This window comes from Protomyctophum bolini, assembly GCF_963924005.1.
Source record: "Protomyctophum bolini genome assembly, chromosome: 12".
NCBI classification, from domain to species: Eukaryota; Metazoa; Chordata; class Actinopteri; order Myctophiformes; family Myctophidae; genus Protomyctophum; species Protomyctophum bolini.
Window position 1 is genome coordinate 26,948,021 of NC_137873.1, and position 22,697 is coordinate 26,970,717.

The following is a 22,697-nucleotide window of genomic DNA, read 5'->3' on the forward strand; positions in this document are numbered from 1 at the left end:
ATAGTACATTTCTCTTCTCACTGATTACGATGCCATATGCTAACGTTCTTGTGGTTTGAAAGTTAAAATAATAGCATGTGTCAGCTATAATCGGCTCACTTCTATTTCAATGTTTCATTATCATTTTATCGATTTATGAATATATATTCGACTAGCATTGACTATTGCTAAATGTCAATGCTAGTTGAATACACATTGTTGGATTAGCCGACTACAAGTGATGCGTTGTGTGCTTGCTTATACAAAATACACGTACAGTATATGTAAGGAAATCCAATTCCATACAGTGTTCCATATGTACATTGTGCAAATAATTTCCCAGCATCCAGCATTTAACTAGCCTGACACGCAGTCTGAATTTTCATGTCGTTTCACTTCATTATTCAGAACATATACATTTTTATTTTTGAATGGGTGTGGGTAGCGATTCAGGGCTGGAGCCAGGCTAGCATTTAACAGGAATTCAGTAAAAGTACCACCCTGGCCTCTGCACGCACAGTGCATTCATATTGATTTCATTATATTACTATGTTGAATTATATTTTACTTGACATTTCAGTTATCTAGTAAAATGGTAAGTAGTGTGATGCTAAATATCACTCCAAAGATAAGCTTCACAACTATTTGACATATTTGAGCATGGGCATTGAGCAGCATAGGTAAATATGATGGTCCCAATATTCTGATAATGATTATATTTCCATTTGATTCGTGTTAATTCCCATTCATTCCATTACAGATTTTCAATCGTTCGACCTTGCCTAACATTTGCTAAATATAATTGTGCTCCTGTCTCTTCTCTCTGCAGTGGACTCATCCAAGCTAGCAGCCTAGGCCCCGAACTCTTAGCAGTTACGTCAACCACTGGGGCCTTTAAATATGGCGCCGGTCAGAATGGCAGACACAGGCAAAAAATGGAGGACTGAAAATAGACAGGAGGAGGAGGACGAGGGGTAAGAAGAGGAGGAAAACACATACGGGGGAGGGGGGTGGGGGTGACAGAGGAAAAAGAAAGCAGAGAGAGGGAGAGAGAGAGAGACAGAGAGAGAGAGAAAGATGAGACCACCAGTCCTCCCCCGCGCATGGACTGACTGATTGACTTTCGGTGCCTGAGGTCGAGTCTGATTGGACGGGCCATGATTTGTGACTCCACTCCAGAGGGCTGTGAAAGCTGAAGCAAGCAAGTCGTGGGAAGAGGCAAGCTTAAAAAAAGAGGAAGAAGAAGAAAAAAGCATAGGTGTGTGTGGAGTTGGGTGGGTGGGTAGGAAGGAGGGAGGGAGGCTGGAAGGAGAAAAAAAAGGGATGGAAAGTACATAATATTTGTGTATGTGTGCCAATGTCATGGCATCTACGTCAACTCGTAAGGTGCACATTAGTCTGCGCCTACACGTCTGTGCGTGCGTGCATGTTCATGTGTGTGTGTGTGTGTGTGTGTGTGTGTGTGTGTGTGTGTGTGTGTGTGTGTGTGTGTGTGTGTGTGTGTGCGTGTGTCTGTGGTACTGGTGGTGGATTGGATATGTTCGGAGATGCACTTTTAGCTGATGGAAGCCGACAGCTGCCTTACTCTTTTACTGACTGACGTAGTACCCGGGCAGAAGGGCCAATGGGGGGGGCTGCCTAGGAAGGAATGCGAGGTGATATGGGTGGTCTCTCTCGTTCTCTGAGAGTGCCTCTATCTCGCTCTATCAGTTTATCAATATATGTTGTATCTACCTGTCTCTGTCTGTGGGTCATAGCACTTGTCAGTTGCAGATTTAGACAATGCCAGTTGCAGTTCAGACAATCTCTATTTTATCTTTTTGGTTTGTTTCTGAAACATGAATTGACGTTAGTTGCTGATTATTTTGGAAATGACAGATGATTACGTGCTCAACATTTTGTGTCAGTAGTGTATAGCTCATTATATTGCTGCTCACGCAAGCAAATTCCATAGTCAGTATTACGCTAATGACAGCAATCATTTTTGTAAGAGTAAATTCTTCAAATGGCACACCTGTCATTTTGGAACCAAACTAATTTTTTTGTAATGAATGAATGGAAGAATCTGTTTGACTTGACCCTGCTTGCATGAACTTTGATCTTTAAAATGCTCGATTACAGTTTATTTTTGTATTTGTCAGCTTACTGGTTCCACATTCAGTGCGTTGGCACGCACAGCAGGAGCATGGTTTTATTTGGCACACTTAATTATTCTGTTTGTTTTTCCTGAGTTGGTTTACGTATCCTGTTAACAACCGGTCGGATAAACTTTCATCCAAGGATTATGAAAGCATTATACACCTCATCTGGTTCAAATGTTGGTTTTTGTAGTACTGTATGCCATAGCACACAGTACATACAGCATGCAGTTTTAACGTTAATATGATAATGGAAAAAGCTAAATATTCCAAAGTTGAGATGGTTTACTTTACATCATAACTGTCACTTTTAGAAAGAGTGTGAGTGAACTGGACAACTACAGGTATATCATAGTGCTTTCCTTTGATACGCTAAAGTGGTATTTGAATTCAGAAGATCAGAAGAAGGTTACATTATGGTCAAACCAGATACAACTGCTGCACATGCTTAACGCACAGAGGAAAGATAGCACATTGATGACATACTACTTCAGTCTACTTGACACTACTAGACAGGATGTCACACACACACACACACACACACACACACACAAACACACACACACACACACACACACACACACACACACACACACACACACACACACACACACACACCAAAATAACCACGTTGTACCCTTTTAGGTGCCTTGGCCTCCTGGACATTTATAATACCTAATTATTACTCGCTTTGTGAAAACATCTGTTATTTTCAGTAAGCAATGGTGCCGTGAGATGCAAGTCTAAATTGAGTTTAAGACACTGCAATGAGTAGTTTCAGAACTATGTGTTCCAGCCAAGTAATAGAGTAGCTGGTTAGGTAATGGATCTTATGGTATCAACTTGTCTAGTAACAAAGGAGCTACAGCATTGTCTCCATTGTTTAGTGTCAGATATACTGTACAGTACAGTATACTCTAAACATTGTGTAAAAGCTTTGTAATGCCTTTGAGGATGATCTTTTCTCTGACCGAGTAACATCTTAAATGTAACCTCCAAAGGCCATTCAAGTGTGGAAATACCCACTGTCCCTTCAAGTTAGCGGTTTGTACTGTACAAGGATAGTAGCACTCTCCCTCTGTAGAATATGATGTGATACTATGCAATCTCATGTGAATCAGTAAGTACAGCACAATGCCTACCTTTGGTACTTAGCTTGACATATTGTGTGCAATAATGTGTGATATGAAATAGCTGTTGCTCGGATGTTTGCACCAAAATATGCAACGTTTGGTAAAATAGCTCGGAAACGCCATCAACCAACGTGAATGCCGTGAACCTCCTCATTAGTGTTTAGCAATTGCTCTGTTTTGCCCGGATTTGACTGAGGGACAATTCACTTGGTGCCATCAGACTCAGTCAATCACAGAAGAGTACTTCTGAATAGATTTCAAGTAGTAATTTTACCGGTAAATCATTCTTTAAGCCGTGCTAGCCATCTTAGGGAAGGACATGAGGGACTATTCAGAAACACAACGCAAGGGCCATTATGATTGAATCATTGAAGTATATTCTTGAATGCTGTGCATTAACAGCCACATCAAGGAAACCTCTTTGTATGTCTACTGTATGTAGCTATGGGTTACTGTTACAGTCTCAATCTGGATACAGCTTGCAGATCATTTATGTTGCACTTTGTTGCAGCCTCTGTTTAACAAAGCCGGGTTGATAGTGCAGCTTTCCGAACTACTGCAGGCACCTGTTGACAGAAGCCAAAGTAGCTCCAATCATATATCACACATGACTTTCGCCACCATATATATTTTGCTGTATTTACAATATTTTGTTCTAATCACAATACTTGATTTATTATATTTCTTTGCTATATTTTGTTCGATTTTGCTGTGCTAGAAAGTTTAACTGAGATATTTATGTATGAATGCTATTTAATATTGACGGCAGTAGAATTATTATTTAAAGCTCTTCTCATGAGAAGACATGAACATTTTAATAGTTTAAACATGACAGCAGTAATGTATAACAATGGTCTAATGGTTAATTTCTCATTATTGTCAATAAGATGCCAACACTTCTATTTATTTATTTTGAGATATACTGTTCATATTGGAATTCATAGTCATTAATGAGCCAATGCCTCCATTACAATGTGAATAAATTTGTTTATTATTTTGTTCACATATTGTTAACATTTGAAGCAAGAATACAGGGTTTTCATTTAAACATTTCTTTCATTGTTTTTTTTATTTATTTGATTCGGGCGTCATTTCGTTTTCTTTGTTCAGTTATTTTACACTCATTGGCCAGGAAAAACAAACCTAGTTTTTACAAGGAAGGAATACAAAAAACTACAAAGCCATTTTGTACATCATGCATGCTATTTGTCAATAGAATGACAAATTTTCCTCTTCACTGCATGGTCGAACATAATGAAATATTTCTGATAGTATGAATGTAATGCCTTCCCCAACTCTCACACTGAATGAAGTATTTCATGCTAACTGCATGTTACTCATATAGCCTACAGTATGCTATCACTAATCAAAGCAAACAACGAGGAGGTTGAGGACCTGTGATGCCAGAAATCTTATGTTGTGCAAAAAGAATGGTTTCGATTTGAGAAATTGTTAAGATGTTCTTAGTAGCCAGTGTTGGTAGCCGGCGACTTAAATGACGAACTGGCTTTTGAAATTGCCCACTACTAAGTTTATTTAAGTATTTGGCTGAATGTTTTTAGAAATTATATGAAGACTTAATGAGGATTATAGTTTACTTAAGAGGAAGAAAGAAAAATCATTGTCTTAAATGCGTTTTAACCCTATTTGCTGGATCTAGCATACAGTTTATTTATCTTTCATGTAATATCTTTTTAGTGTCTTGTTTTGCATGCGTATATTGGTTGAAGTTTTGTGTTGTCAACCTGTATTTAGGATGTCAGATTAAATTATGAACTGTATAGCGATTGTGTAATCAACCATCTTATTTATATTGACAGTTTATTAGTGGAAGGAAAATGCTAGTGTTTAAACTTTTTCATCTTATTTATTTCTTGGCTCATTTCTATAATTTGTCCATTGCTTCAGACTGACCTATAGGCTGTTCAAACTATGCAGCACATGATTAGAGTTAACCACTTTCAAAGTTCCATTCCTATAGTTCCAACCCTATCAGCAGACATCCTCTTCATTCCATCGTTGAGAACTTGCTTTTCTGCCTGGAGATAGTTTCCCAATGCTTTTCAATTCATCCTTTTGATATTTGGCAGGGAACTATGAGCTAGAACTGGGATTCACTGTAGGCTACTCTGTTGGACAAATGCTAGGATTGCTAATTGTTAAATGTCATTCCATACAGTGCTCACAGTTTACACTAGTGATACGGAAAATGGTACACTTGGAACATCATCTCCCTCTTGTAACTACTACAGTATACATACTGTAATTCCTTAAATTGGCCTGTGTGTCCTTTTAAAAAATGGCAACATCAACATTACACACTTGCTTGAGCTAGTCGTATTAATTGTATGTTGTACCTACAATTATGTGGCCTTTCTTTGCTCAGTCTGGGTGCATTGGTCATTCTACAGTATAGGTGCATGGTTAATGTGCTACAGTATGAGCACAACACTAGTCTATACGTTTCCATTCATGGTAAAGCTGTCAAGTTCTGGATGTGACCTTTCCGATTAATGGCATAAAGCACAGCAAAAGCTAAGGAGTGACTTAAGAGATCTTGTAAACGGATGTGATACAGTAAAAGAAATAGCAGAGTATTGGGTTAGGATTTAGATTGTGTTGCAAAGACCGTATTGATTGAAATGTATCATCCACACGTTGCCTGAAGTGAAATTTGAACAAGGTTAGTGTAGTGACATCTGATATACACTGGTGAGAATGTTTTCCTTCATAAAATATACCACAGATTTATTTGGATTGATAATCATGATCATGGACATGTTTATTTATGTTTAGGTAGTAACATAATTTAGTGTTTCTTACCCTTTCGCATGGCATAGTCGTTGGTCAGATTAATTATTTGAAAGTGTAGATTTTTCGGAGTTCCAAATTCAAATCTTATATGTCAGACAGTTACCGGTACTTGCATTCTGACAGTAAGATGTACTGTATCAGAGTCGGGCCTGTATTGGATAAGATCGTTTTGGTTGACTCTAGCCAATACAGCAAAGATGATCTTTTGGACAGCTATTCTTAGAAAGGTCTAATCTTAGACAGGTAACCTGAAGATGTTTAGTCAGGAAAATGTCAGGATGTGAGGAAGCATGAGGAAGAAATACATTAAGGTTAGGTGCAGCATGTTTCGAGAGAAAACAGCAATGGACATTTGATTTCAAGTTAATGTTGATTATGTTCTTATTTTTTATGAATGATTGTATCTTGAAATGCTTTGAGAAGAGATTGGGGTAATGATAAACGTTTGGTTAGAGGTAGGTTACAAGCTAGGACTCATTCTGCAGTCACTCATTTAAATATTCTACAGGAGGACAAAGCAGAAATGAATACCGTAAATGTTGAAGAGATGCAGATAACGCTGACAGTAGCTATTTACCTAAAAGCTGGTGTTGAGTCCAGACTTTCACTGAAGGATAGTTTTCAGAATAAGATCAGGATTATAAACCACATTAACCCTGGCTTCCCTATTTTAGGCAAATGTTCAAATATACATTTTGTGAATTTATTTTAAAACACGTTTCAAAAATAGAGAAATGGCATATCTACAAGCCCACACATTATGAGCTTGTACATCAGCTATTTCTTTGCTATATGAATACAACAAAGTATAGGGCTTAAGTGGGTAATCCATGTCTGTGCAACTGGTAGGCCTATTAATTTATTATTTGTATTATTATATATATTATTTTTTACAGTCAAGCTAGAAGATTCAAGCTGCTGTATGCCTTAGGAACTGGCTCTCATAGAGTTCATTTTTATTGTCCAAAATGCATGTGTGCAGCTGTGTATATGGCTATTTTCTACTGGTATCAAATTGTGCCATCATCTGGTTCTGTGCTAAAATGACAAGCTGTTATGACTACTGCTGAGAGAATGGTAGCCCCCCCCCCTTCTGCCCCATGTAGTATTGTTTTGTATTTCTATTTTTTTTTTTTTTTTTTTCTCGAACAATGTGTATGGTTTTTAACTCCTTTTTACAGAATATCTTTGGATAGCCTATTTTTCTAGAATAAAATAAAAGTTCCTTAATCTGTATTTTGGATAGCTATAGCTATATATTGGTGCCAAACACAGCTTGATCATTTCATTGGTTGGAATTGGGAAATGTTAAGGTATAAAGACAATTAACACATCAGTGGTGTGATATTTATTTTAAGACCAGACCACAATGCTCGTTGTAAATGTTATATATTTTTTGTTTTAGTTTCCCCCCCGCTGTCGTTTCCATGGAGATTATTAAAAAGTTTGTTTACATTTTATGTTTCCTGTCTGTGTTGAGAACCCCCCCCCCCCCCCCTCTCTCTCAATTCATAATCATCATCCGCAGACTAATTCGGGTTAAAGGCAATTTCCACCTACACACACACATAGTATCACTTCCACTGGAAACCACCTGAAATCCATTGAGATCATAGTCTTAAAACACATTCCCGGGCCGTAGGTGCACACAGTGATCCAACGGTGGAGACGAAAAGTGAGGAATTCCCCCTTGCTTAAGTTGATCTTGCCCACAGTGGCGGGGCGTACTGTTCCATTAGAGACTCTCTAAGTCTGAAGTGTGAAAGTTGGCTCTGCCCTCTGGGATAGCTGGTGTTATCCTGCGACCAAAATAGTTCTGTGGACCGACAGCTGTCCCTGCTTGCTTGGAGACTGCTGCGTAGGACTGTGTGCACAGACATTTGGGGTTGGGAGGGTCACACAGACGCGTGCACAAAGAGTGCACCTCAGATTATTTTAGACCGGGGACAGAGTGCGATTGTTTAAGTAGGGTTGGTCTTAGCGCTTTCTTCAAAGGGCATCCTATCTTGTCTTGATGTGAAGCTATGTGAACATGATAGTAGCTCGGTGTTTCTAGGAATGTATTCAAGGAGAGCACTCTGTGTACTTACAGGGTGAAAAGGGCCATCTGCCCTCTAGAAAGGGAATTCAAACTGTGTTGGGAATGGGATACTTTGGTCAAAACTGTTTGAAATTGGTAAAAAAAAATAAAAATAAAAAAAGGAACCTGCAATGAAATAAGGAGATACAAGGGTTATTTCTGCCCAACACCGACAATATGCAATTTTCAATGCCAGACTCTCTCACACTCATCCATAATTTAGCCAAACTTGATCACTTCTGTGACAAGATATCACACCTATCTTAAGTGGTTTATCATTATCTTATCGCCGATCATTCCAAAGGTACAGGAGATTAGTTGAACACGAACGGACAGACGGACGGATGGACGAACGAAAGAGGGAGAAAGACCTAGCATGGCTCAATTACAGCTACAGTAAGGTAACAAAAAGAAATCGATGTTCAATGTTCAATTGTTTGCATTGTATACTAAAACAGACTGTAGTAGTTACTGTACATAAAATTCAAGTATATATTAGTGCTGCTGCTTTCATTAAAATTAGAGAGGAAAAAATAAGCAATCAAGTCAATAATCTCCATCTGGTGAAAAATGTAAGCTGTACTATGCAATATTTCTATTAGTCACAATGTTTGACAATAATGTTCTGTATTTGAAACACCCCCCCCCCCCCCCTCCACTTTCTAAAACATGTCAAAATCCATCACGACTCTAAACTCCTCACCACTTTTCGTTCCTCTCCTCAAGCTCCTGACAGATTTGTTGAAACACTTGCTGTTGAAAATCTGCTCAACCCCATGCTTCCCACTATTGTACATCGTGGCAGATTCTCCAGCACAAGATATGTTACTGTAATAATAGCAAGCTAGCATACATATCAGCCCTCATTCACACCTACCAAGTACACCTACAGTACAGTACTCGATTGGCCCCTGAAGAGCTCCAGCAGGTTCCATGATAGGCAACCAGCACATTTCTGAACACAGTTTGGGATAGTACAGTAACTCCCCGGCCCCCATCCAATCACAGTGTCACTCTGCCAGTCAGTCTGTCATGTCAAGAGAGGATTAGGGTAAACTTAGTCCACACTATACAGTTTGGGAGGTATTTCAGTGTGAGAATCGCCAAGGTCAAACAGGCGTTGGTTTCAGGCTACGGTCGGCATGTGAACGAGAGACAGTGTCAAACCTCAAACATCTCCTGATGCACACACCCTCTCCTATTTCACAAGTCATCACTTCTTCAGCCATCACTACTTCATACCATACGCATTTACTTTTCATTCGGTTTTCACAGAACAAAATGCGGCCAAGCAGGACTTATTTTTTATGGTCAGAGAAGTGTGCACGGCCGGTCAGGGCATCCGGGTCCCTGCCCAAGACTGTGGGGCCTGGGGTTTGAATCCTCCACAGTGCCTGCAGCTTGACAGGGCATTCCAAACATCCCCATGGGGGCCCGGGGGGATCTTTGCCGCTGCACTAGTGACTCCTACAGGTTGGTCGAGGGTGCTTGAGAGAGGAACTTTCCTCTGCATGTGTATAACGCCCTTCCAGATGACAATGTGAGACGTCTTGAATACCAATAAATACATCTTGTGACTGGTTTCGTTTTATACAATAACACACTGCATTCATGTCTCGTAACGTATAGTGGCAGTGAATCTAGTGTGATTTTTTGAAAATAGCAGATCTCTGTTGCTTCCTCTTTCTCTCAATACCCCCCTCTCTCTCAGTTCTCCTCCCTCACATGTTTGTCTTTCATGGCTCCCTCCTCTCCTCAAACATGCTCATCCAGTAACACACACATGCAAAAAGCATGATGCACACACCAGCATGTGCACATGCCAGCACAGATACTACGTTACTAACTAGTATAGACACACACACACACACACACACACACACACACACACACACACACACACACACACACACACACACACACACACACACACACACACACACACAGAGAGAGAGAGAGCACACACACTTTGTGTGTCATTAGATGAAGATGGATAGCTGTTCTGGGTCAGGGCTCTGAGGTCAGTGCGACGCGGGGCACCTGCTGCCCTGCGTCACTGACGGCAACACTGCACCAGATAATTTACAGAGTGCCAAAAATAGCAGATCTACAAGCTCGCCACCCAGTGCTTGTAGATCGGCTATTTTCAGCACGCAACTTCTGCATACTGCACACGCACGGGCACGCACACACACACACACGCACACACACGCACACACACACGCACACACACACACACACACACACACACACACACACACACACACACACCACTTTCACCACTTGAAAACTGAAATACCTTAATTAATCCACTAACTAGCATTGATATGAATATGTATTCGTTTATATGTCATTAATGTTCAAAAGTATACTTGTCACTATTAACAATGGGAGCTTCATTCACATTGTTCATTTTAATTAAATGTCTAAAGAACACTGTTTGTGTATACAGCTGTACAGGGCTGTCCATTTAATGAAACCCACATTGATCATTTTTTGTTTAACATTATCTTGCTGGAATATGCTTACTGGACTGGTACATACAATGTTCAAAAGGAGGCCCACACAGCTCTTAGCCACGATGCAAACATGTATTAAAAGGTACAGGAAAAACAAATTCTATATAGTCTTCCTCAGGGTTTACTGGTATGACACTATAGACTAGAGTTCTCATACTTTTCTCTTGACTCCGTATAGTACTTTGACATTTGTGTTAAGAGAGAGCTAGAGATATAGATATGTGAGCAATGCATGTACATTACAGTATGTTTCCTTTGCACTCATGCATCCCTGTCCAGTTGAGGAAGAGTAGTAATCAGATATACTGCTCACAGTTCGCTTAATGAATGACAACACAGAGCAGCTGAAGACGTCCATTCTCACGTCCTGAATAATAACCCCTGACTTACATATATATATATATATATATATATATATATATATATATATATATATGGCTCTTTTCAAGCAGACACCACAGAGTGCTGTCCAAAAATACATTACACAACTATTCTTCCTTCCATCCACCCACCCACCCACCCACCCACCCATCCATCCATCCATCCATCCATCCATCCACCCACCCACCCATCCATCCATCCATCCATCCACCCACCCACCCACCCATCCATCCACCCACCCACCCACCCATCCATCCATCCATCCACACACCCATGCACCCATCCATCCGTGCGTGCGTGTGTGTGTGCGTGCGTGTGCCTGTGTGTCACACACATTGCACTGGTATTTTCTCCCTTGGCAGATCCCACCAATCTGAAAATAATGTCCACATGTTGCACGCCTAACCAGAGTACATGACTCCGCAATTTCCATTTCCGCAATTTCCTCAATTGCCATTTCCGCAATTTCCGCAATTTCCATTTCCGCAATTACCATTTCCGCAATTTCCATTTCCGCAATTTCCGCAATTACAATTTCCGCAATTTCCGCAATTTCCGCAATTTCCATTTCCATTAATTTCCATTTAATTAATGGCAGCTGGGTTTCATCATTCAAATAAAATAGAATTCTGTCCGTTTAGCTATAAAATTATGTCAGGGAATAGGGATACACAGTATATGTCTTTCATTTGCATTGCATCTCCCCCCCCCCCCCAAGCTTTTATTTTCGTTCGAGTAATAGTACAACTCTAATAGTATTACTTATAATAATGTAATTAAAGATAACTTCATTCAGATTTATTTATTTTTATTTCATTTTCCAGATTTTTTTTTCTTCTTTTTTTTAGATTTTCATTGGTGGGCCAGTCATAATGGTCCCGCGGGCCTGATGTGGCCCGCGGGCCTGAGGTTGAGTATCACTGGACTACAACATGGAATTACCAGTTGAAGATGTCACAGAGTGGACAACAACCACACACAAGCTGGAAAGGATTCCAGTTTATTCCATAAAGCATAATTATGCATTTCAGAACATTAGGCAACATATGTGTGTGTACTGTACATACAATTTACCACCGAGTGTACAAATGTAATGAAATGGACCTGTACTGTGCCAGTACAGTGGAGCATGCTAATCTAGTAGTTAGGCCTATTAAAACACATAGTTCAAAATAGTCTTAATGCATTACATAATGTAAAAGAATGTAGCAAGGGCAGTGTACATATACAGTATTATGCAACACGGTAACAAGCTATTAAGAAATATGTGTGTGGGTGAAAGTTTTATATACAAAAGCAGTATAGCTGCCCCACTCACAGAGAAGCCTCTCGCTCCTACTAAAGACTAATAAAGAATGTAAAGAACTAGTAAAGAATGCTTGTACACAGACAGACTTGAATCATATATTGAGAGGCCTATTTTTTAGTAACAATATTCACCAAATTAGGTACACATGCACTTGGGAGTCATGTGACACATGGCCATAGAGAGACAGAGAGACACAGTTTGATGTTACTGCATCAGTGCAACCAACAATTTGAAATACAATAATATAATTTCTGTGCCTCTATCATAGGTTGACAGATTTGCGCTCCAATATTACAATCTACTTGTAATGCGAGTGTTTTGACCCACAACCCACCAGGTTGACCTACAGGTCATTCGGGTTCGGTGGGTCAACCCCCTAATCGCATAACTAACACCTACCTAAACTATACTAATAAGACATATACACCCACCTCATCCCTGCATTCTGCCTCCGACCTACACAGTCCTGGGTAGCCCACCTGGCCTGGTGGAGGTATGCACTCCATGGTTTGTTGTTATCTATGTATCTACAGTACTTTGTATAGGTTTAACGCAGGGCAGTTTATCAACCTTTTGGTGGAGGTACAACAGTGGCTGGACTAACCCAGTGACCTCAGCAATCAACATATGTATAGCTGTAACCAATTTCATTTTATATGATAACAAGTGGCCTTGACTGGCAAAAATTACAATAGCAATGTCGTACACAAAATAAGTTCCCAAAAATGACACCATGATCACACAGATGATGGTGAATGCCCTCCTCTTCATGTTGTTGTCCTTCTTGATCCCCGTCTCGCCTGGCACAGGCTGTCTCAGAGCCCTGAGAACGGAAAGGCTGCAGAACAGCATCACTGACATGAAAAATAGGCATTCACCCAAATGAACATAAAAAGAGAATTCACCATAACCCAACTGCATGTATAACAGCGAAGCTCCAATGATGACCAACCAGGCCAACACAGTGCAAGCCACCCTGTACCTGAGCGGTTTGTACTTGAGGAATTGCACTGGGTGCACCACTGCCATGAATCGCTCTACACAGATGCAGCTCTGGAAGGTGGGTCGGCCAGTATACAGAAAGCCATCGAGGAAGTACAATAAGGGGCTGTACAGTAATTCCTTGATCCAAAGAAGAACAAAACACAAGCTGAAGAGGATTTCGCATACGCTCAGATTGAGTGTGAAGAACTCTGAGGCCATTGTGCCAGCTGCTCCGGACAACACCAGCCACAGAATGCAGCCATTGCCGGGGACCGCAAAGACCATGTTGACTGTTGTGCTGGTGATGTGTAAGATCTCCATGATGCTGAGGGAAGACTCGTTTGACACGTTCATTTTCCTGGAAGCTTTGAACTCCACTTTCTAGTTTCACAATGTAGTAAAGTCTTTGGGTGGGACAGACAAATGGACAGACAGGAGAGTAAAAGACAGAGTCAGAGATAAAGACACTTGACTATACTGTACAACATGATACTAAATTAAAACACCATTACACACACTAGGGCAGTATTATTTTTATTACCAAATACCTCAACATTGTTAATGTGAAAATAAATAATTACGAATCAGAATCTGTTTTGTTTGTCCCATTTTACAGGTGTAAGCAGTGGGTGAATTTAATTTCTTGTGCGTGCTCCATTGTTTTTTTGTATTTCGTGAAAAGAGAGAGGATAGAGGAAGGGAGGTGGAAGAGGTGGAAAATCATATACATTTTGTCTTTTCTTCTTGGAAACATAAAATAAAATGAAAATAAAATATCTACAAGCTCATAATGCATCGCACTGCTTAAGTAATTGAAACCACGATAAGACGACCAGGGGTGTAGCATCGGAAAAGCAATCACTGTGGCCCCACACACATTTCCTTATTGTTTTTATGTGTAATCCAGGCTTTTGAGGTCCCCACACCCTGGAGCCCTAGTAAGTGTGTATCACTTTTCCCTCCAATCCGACACCCCTGAAGACGACACTTATGCTTTATCATGATAATAACACAATATCCAAAATCCCACATAATATCTAGTCACAATATTTATATAATATCAATATATTGCCCAGCCCTAAATCACACATAATGTTAGATATAAATGTGCAATCAGACCTTGACCTGTGAAGTCCTCTTGCCTCTGTGATCTGCTGTAGTGTCCACACATGCAATGTATTACGTACCACCTTTTGAAGGCTGGAGATGCAAAATAGTTCTCATATTCTGACAGGGCATCAGAGACAATTTGAAAACTCTGCGGCGTTAAGAAAATATTGCTATCAGTTACGGTCATGCTATGAGTTATGGCCCCATATCAGAAATAAGAGAAAATCTAAGATGTATTGAAAATGCGAGTATGTAGATCAGTGGTTTTCAACCAGTGGTCCAGGGACCAACAGTGGTCCTTGAGGAGGTTCCAGGTGGTCCCCAGCTAAATGATGGAGAATTGGTAACCAAATGGACCCTTATTAGATCTTTAACTCTTGAGAGCGTAAAATGGACCCCATTACGGTTCCATTTGGTTTAATTTTGCGCTCTCAAGAGTAAAATTATTGTTAAACATCTGCATTATGACATTTACAAGAAGTCTACACAATTAGAGAATGTAGAAGAATTGTTATTTTGATCAATGTTTGCCTGTTATCTCACCACATCATACGAATAATGGAATTGTGGACATAATCTTATCCAACAACAACTAAATATTCTTTAGTTTTGGGTCTGAGAGGCTAAAAATGGTGGTCCGTGGCTCAAATGCAGAATGAAACAATGAGCCCCCATATATGGTGCCCAGGTCTCATGTGACATAATCAGGGATGGGAATAATCAGGGATAAATGGAGATCCCTGATGTCATCAATATATATGGATACTGTATATGTCAGAACTAACTAAACGTCATTCAAACGACATTTAGTAACTGAACTAAATGTCAGTATATGTTGATCCTTCCCCATCCATCCTTCCTCTTCGATGTCTCCCTTTTGACTGATACCTGTCCATTTAAACTCTAGACGGGTCTGCCCCAAAGTTATTTGTGCAGCCTCGCCCGGCAGCCGGCGAAAACTAGAGTTGAAAATTAAGGCCCAGGCCAAACCTGCAAACTTTGAAAGCCAATGTTAGCCAATTAAGATGGAATAGGAAATATCAGACAAATCCGTTTTGAGCACATGATTATAGAGATAGGCCTACTGCTACTGTGAGTAATGATTTGTGGTATTTTTGGACAAAATCTGGAGGAGTAATATAAAAAAATATGTTTTACATTTACATGTCAAAGGTTTGTCCAATTGGCCTCTAGGGAGTGTGCATGTAATGTTTCACACCTATGGTGCAGTTACAGGTAAAAGTGGTGAAAAGCTGCCTGGCCACTCTGGAAAATGTGGGGCATCCAGGGAGAGTATGTGCAAAGTTTAGCATCAACCAGGTTAATGGTGCCAGAGATTAGCTGGTACTGGTAACACACACACACACACACACACACACACACACACACAGAGTGCAAAACATACTCTCCCTAATGCCTTCGGCTGGTGGAGACAAAAATATGTTATTGTCATAATTATACTCCCTGTCAATTTGCTGCGCTCCAAAGAAAGTTGACACACCGTGAATGCATATTATTGGTACACACTCTCTAAAAGCAGGAAGCTAGGCTATAAACCCCCCCCCCCCCACACACACACACACACACACACAGACAGGTGTGTGTCTGTGTGTTGGAAGTAACATAGTGAAATTAACTACTTATAACAATTCCTGATGGAATAGAGTACTACTTCACTGAAAAAACTGCTGAGTCACACGTAGTTAATCTTCATACAACTGCATTGGTCAATTTTCTTTCTGTGTTTAGGTGAGTGTTAGCTCTAAGCAGTAGAAGGCTATGGACCAGAGCTAGGTGAGTGTGAGTTAGGAGTTAGCTACCTACAGTTAGCTGCTTAGCATTAACATTTACATGCAATAGAGCTGAGTGTAAAGTCACTTTTATTATTTTACTTGGTAAACAAAAACTAGTCAGGCTAAAGCGCTTTTGTGTGCTGTGAAGTGAATATGTGGAGCTGTGTTTCATTGTAAAGGCTGGCAACATGCAGGCATGGTAGACTAAAGCATATGTATCTATTTCATTTGTGGTAGGCTAAAAGGAATTGTGGTGTACAGGTAGGCCTAATGTATGCTGTGTTGTCATTTCTTAATTTACCATTATGGCAGTATAATCATTACACAAATTACAGTAAAAAAACAAAATGTAAAATTAGATGTCAATGTCAAAGAAAAGAAAATCCCCCTGCACAATTTAGAGTTAGTTGATATCTCATTTGGTTTAGAAGCAATTGAAAATACAAATTACAAATAAAGTTGAGTACTTTGTTGACAGCTGTGGTTGAATATCTGTCCAATATAAAACTAACTATATACTAGGCTGTACATGTATGCTGTGGCTGCTGTTTTATAGTGAGTTGTTGTGACAGGTTACATTATACAAGTATGTTTTTGTTTGTCTGCTTACTGTTGATGCTAATTTACTTACTTATACTTACTTACTTATGGTGTCCCACCACCCAAACTACTCCAGACAATAGAAGCCATGCAAGTACAATAGCCACCCCAGATGGCAACAGTGAGGAGTTTGACATCCTGACAGTGGTGTTGCAGGCCCAGAGGGACACCCTTATGCTTGCATGGAGCGTACGTTCTGGAAGGCATGGCCAGTGTGTGGAAGTCCAAATCGCCCCCACAATCAAGCTCAGCTTCTTCTCAGCCCTGTAGACTCTGTTCTCCTATACAACTATGAAAGCTGACGTCTGCTCTCCAGAAGGTGACGCCGCTGGAGGGCTCATCCGAGGAGCTAGGAACATGGTAGGAACCCTTTTTTCCTTCTTCCTTGTTGGCTGCTGCTTGTGTTGTATGTTGTGTGTAAGCTGTTAACCCAATCGTGTATGTCTTGGTCACTTCGACATACGTTAGTCCGACATATACGTACCAATAGTCCGACATACCTGGCCGGTTAAGACTCACCCCTGTTGGCTCCGATATGTGTTGCCAGTTAAGACACGTACGTGGCCGGTTAAGACTCACCCGTGGCTCCGAAATGGGCTGCCGGTTAAGACGCATACATGGCCGGTTAAGACTCACCCATGTCTAACGTGTACCGTGTTTCCTAAGAGCTGTTCAGAGCTGTTCAGTATTACTTGACAAACAATGACAAAGGAAAATAAGACATGATGTGGACATGATCCTTTCTTTGCATATAATTCAGCTGAAAACACAATGCAAGTGTACACTGAAATGCAAAAATATCATAATAAAATAGGCTGGTGGAAAGTGATGTATGTCCCTGTCAACTTATGTTGATGCAGGGTGTCAACTGTATTCAAAGTAATGTGTGTGTGTGTGTGTGTGTGTGTGTGTGTGTGTGTGTGTGTGTGTGTGTGTGTGTGTGTGTGTGTGTGTCGGCAGCATCATCAATCATCGTCGTTAACATACAGTAGGCTATACAAGTTACCCTAGGTGGCATTTCCTAACTTCTTTTATTTATTTATTTTGCCAAGTTGAACAAGCTAGCAACTGGCTCTCTAGCATAACAGTCTGTGTTTTGGGTGGCTAGAATCTTTGATAAACCTGCTGGCACAATCTATGTCCTACAGTCCTGAATGGAGGGAAGCTCAAATCGAGGTCAGTACAGTTCCCATACCAGGCAGTAATCGGCCAGTAATACAGATGGACTGCATGTCCGTTCGGCTGTCATTGATTTCGATGCATTCCATCGAACGTTGGGCTTCAGTAGTCCAGCTTGCCTACCAGTGTGAGGAATCTGTCAGCTGATGCACATTTCCTTTCCTTCTTTGCATAGCCCCGTTTGGGACCATAGAGCTATGGGTTGGGACTGATGGCTGTGCCGTCATGTGCTTTATCTGTATGGATGTGTCTCACCTGTATCTCTTTATCTGTATGGATGTGTCTCACCTGTATCTCTTTATCTGTATGGATGTATCTCACCTGTATCTCTTGGCTTTAATGGCTGTGAGCCTTCAAAAGGCTGTAATTGTCTCCATCAGGCCGAAGGCATGGGGAGAGAGTAGCCTACTGTATGTTTTGTGTCTGCGTGCGTGTCCGTCCTTCCTTCTGTCCGTCCGTTACCAGCTAATCTCCGGCACCGTTGGCCAGATCCATGCCAATCTTTACACACACACTCCCTGGATGCCAATGTCGAACCTCTGCCCCAAATATTCCTCAACGACCTGTTATAGCGCCATCATGAGGCCGATTTAGGCAAAACACATTTCTGTAGATTACTTATTACACATTTTATCCATACATCACACAATTCGATATACACTATTTCCATAGTCATGTGATCAACACGGATCTGCACCATTTCCCATCTTCCATCCTTATTGGCTAAGATTGGCTTCCAAAGCTCACATGATTTGTCCGTTTCAAACAAAATGCCACAAATCACAAACGCAGTGTGCAATTTCCGTGAAATTATGCACGCACATTTCCACTAGGCCGAGGATGACATGCCACAATTTTTTTCTCCAAATCAGCCTCATGGTGGCGCTATAACAGGGCAATTCCAGTTTTTACCTAACTGCATTGATCTGTATACAACTTATGTATGCGCACTCCCTGGAAAAACATTTTCCCTGCATCCCTCCACATCTGCCGGTTATAGCGCCACCATGAGGCTGATTTCTGGAAAACACATTGTATATGTTTGCACAGATTTCATCCAAATCTCACGCAAATCGGTACACATGATCTCTGTAGTCATGTGATCAAGACGAGTCTGTTGGATTTCTCAGATTCTACACTGATTGGCTAAGATTGCCTTCCAAAGTTTTCAGGAGTGGCCCGTTTTGTACAAAATGCTGCACATGTCCTGCTCATCCAGAATTCTATCCTCAGAGATGCTATGAGTGATCTTGATCTGCATTTCCTCAAATGAAGAAAATTGTTGCAAAAAACAAAAAAACATTTTTATATTACTGCTGAACATTTTGCCAAACATCACACACACTCCTATACTCCTGGTGGAGACCTGTGCCCAGAAGGGCTCTTTTTCTAGTTTTGTCTATTTCTATTCTGTCTTGCATTGAGACAGAGTACAGTACATGCAAGCTTCAACTGGATTTATTGTATTTTTGGTTATTTTATAAAAGCATGGAATTACATAGAGAACTGTGTAACCGCAGCCTGGACCCGTCTGCAGCTTACTGTACGGCAAACTATTTCTACAAACTTGGTGGCCCATTCATGAACATTATGCTATTTTAAATAGCATAATGTTCGTGAATGGGTCATTCACAAACATTATGAATAATATCCATAATTTTCATTTTAATTGAATTCAAATTACTGGATTCAGGGATGCTAATATTAGGGTTGGGTAATCTGTTAATCAGATTCCAAGATTATGCATACTGGCTCTTACAAATAAGAGCCTAACCACTCAAAATGTTTGCTTGTTTCATCTTCTATGGGTTTTGAAAATGAAGTAATCTAAAAGCATCAGTTTTGATCCAGTTGAGTCCGAATTTGATAATAAATATCTATTTGTTAATCAACTAAATCCTCTGCGTGTTACTGAGTGCACTAGAGCAGGTTCCCAAACATTTTATCTTGAGACCCAAAACAGAAATATGATCTCCCTACAAGATCTATTTTCACAACTTCTTCATTATAGATGGCATGGCATGGCTGATGGGAATTACGATTTTACCTTCCTATTATTGCTAGGTCTGTCTGGTATTAAATGTCATGTACAGTATGTTCTCCAATTGGTACACTTTGGAGAGGAGACATTATAATTATCTGAGCTGGGAAATTATAGTTTAAGCCCAGAGGTCATGCCACCCCTGGTGGACAAATATATAATTAGCATGTCACTATGAAAACAATTATGAAGGTATAGTATCTCAAACCAAGTTACAAAACCATAGCAACATTGTTAGAACTGAAAATAGTTTCTTTAATAACTGTTTCAGAGTGACTTGATATTCTAGTTAAGGACCAGTAAACTAGTAACTTCCACTTAATTCCAAAACTTCACTCCAAACATGACAGTAGATTGACACTGTACTAAATGGTTTTGTTCATGCAGTATGCCAATATTATATAGTGTAATGATTTGGCTCATTATCCATATACTGTCTATAGAATACAACATGTGACCTACGGTGGCACCCTGCAGGTCATGTTCAAACGTGCATCCTTTTCCCACAGATAAAATGTTTGAACATCTTGGAACTACTGACAGAAAATACTGAGTAGCAAAAACAATTGATGTGAATTACAGTAAAACCTTATACAAAAATAAACGTATTCGTTGGTCCACATTTATTTAGGTAATTAACTACACACTTTTTATTTATTTGGCTTATTTATCCAAGTCATCATCGTCAAAGCTGAACGGCTGATCATAGCCCATGAGGTGGTTGTAGTCTCGGGGGAGGGGGAAAAGGTCCGGGTTTACGAGGAGTCCCATCTTGTTAGCATAAAAGCTTGTGAACATGCCGGTGACACTCGGCACCTTCACCTGTTTCTGGTGGAACACGGTCTTCTTCTCCATGAGGAGGATGTTGTAGGTGACGGCTGTGTAGGTGTCTGTGTCGGCGTCATGGGAGAGTCGAACCACGTAGCCCTTGGTGACGACGTGTAGAAGGACGGGCGTGATGAAGGTGAATATTCCCACGACGCCGCAGGCCAACGCCTGTATGGCCAGGCTCTGGTGCGCCAGGTTGGTGTTGATCAAGATGTGAGGCATCAGACACAGGCTCACCATGCTGCTGCCATAGCTGAACAGCTTCACCCCTGAGTGAGTGACAGACAGGCAGAGAGACAGCAAGAGAAATGGAATAAAATAAGAGGTGGGAATGGGGAAAAGTAATGTGCATTGTATTACCACCTGTTGCACTGGCATTGCTATAGGTACTGTACTGTTTACTGTAAGTAAACAGGTCACATCACACATTGACGGCTTGTAGATTGGATATTTTGCCACATGACAAAGTATGAAATGGAGTGGTTCAACTTCAAACATACGTACCGCGTACAGCTCTGGCGATGTTGCCTGTGTAAACTAAGTTTCCTTCACTGGAGCAGTGAGAGGAGGACGTGGATAGACAGCGCACAGGGGGCACACACACGGGCTGCACAGAGCTGGCCTGCACCTGTACACACAAATGTCACAATCAGCATCAAAATTTACTGTTTCCCAAACAACAGTTCCATTTTGAGGTCATGGAACCATTTTTTATTTAAGTGTATACATTTCTTTTCACTATTTTTTTAAATAGTTGGAGATACGTTTTAAATGTACTAACTCTTAATAAAGTAATCAATAATCAATCAATGCTACTACTGATCAGGCATATACAATCAATAGCCGATGGCCTGTCAACAGCTATTGACAGCTAAAGCTAAATTAAACTAAGTTAAACCAGCAGTTGCATTCAAATATGCTGGGTACTAGCCTGCACAGAATAATAACAGTCCTCTCGTAAAAACAACAACCTTCAGCTAATTCAATAAGAGTTATAACATCACAATGCCTTGTTGTTGGTCACGTTGAGAATCGACCTTCTTCTGACAGCTGCAGCATGACAGAACGAGTGTCTGTGGTGGCTCTCTGACAGTCCTCTGCAACACGCAACAACATATGATCTTCCATTGTTATTTCTAAAAAGTGACTGAGTAACAGGACGCAGTCCTCCCCGTACAATGCTAAGTGCAAACATTATGGAGTGAATCAGAGTTACAAACTATAGCTCTAGCTGCTGTAGCTAACTGATGGAGCTGAATGAATCGATTCAATCTTGTGCTTCCTCCTACTCCTAGTCTTGTTCTTGTTCGTTTGCAGCTCAGTATAGTATAGATGCATGTGGACGGTTCTGCTGCCCTCCACTGGTTGCATTGGCACATCTCTGATGCTGGTCACTTGTGACGATCGATGAGCTCTATCAGCCAGGTCCGAATATGGAGATTGTGATGTCAGAAAAGATATGACAATTAAGTGATCATATTATATACGTGAAGAATGTGATGTGAGTGACGTGAGTCAGCCTTCGCTACAAACACAAAGCTATTACATCTCTGGCTAAAAATATTTTTAAATTAAATTTTAGCTCACAACGTGTTGCGATTTGACGTGGGCAGTGGAGGTAAACCCCCAAAAATATTTGTTTCTTATTTATTGGCACAGATAGACAGACTATTATGTTAATTATGTTAGTATAGGCTTACAGAACGTTAAATAAAGCTGTAATGTGTTGTTCTCTCCACTGGAGGGGGCAGTGGTCATGTTTATCAGTATTAAAATGTATTTCAGGAAGGGATAATCATCCAGCAGGCA

General features: G+C 40.5%; 2 protein-coding genes across 2 annotated transcripts in view; one reads left to right on the forward strand and one right to left on the reverse strand.

Moving 5' to 3' along the window:
- jph1b (junctophilin 1b) overlaps positions 1-7,519 on the forward strand; it is a 28,069-nt gene extending 20,550 nt beyond the window's left edge. Inside the window, exon 7 of the mRNA XM_080778386.1 lies at positions 809-7,519. The gene's annotated coding sequence lies outside the window, so the exon portion shown is untranslated. The remainder of the gene's footprint in view (positions 1-808) is intronic.
- Positions 7,520-20,319: 12,800 nt separating this feature from the next.
- LOC308326330 (transmembrane protein 70, mitochondrial-like) lies at positions 20,320-22,182 on the reverse strand. Its single transcript, XM_080779136.1, has 3 exons — positions 21,898-22,182; positions 21,393-21,516; positions 20,320-21,157 (listed from the first exon to the last, which is right to left on the reverse strand). The coding sequence occupies exons 1-3, from the start codon at positions 22,081-22,083 to the stop codon at positions 20,724-20,726; spliced, it is 744 nt and encodes a 247-aa protein (XP_080635262.1). The 5' UTR covers positions 22,084-22,182; the 3' UTR covers positions 20,320-20,723.
- Positions 22,183-22,697: the final 515 nt, after the last annotated feature.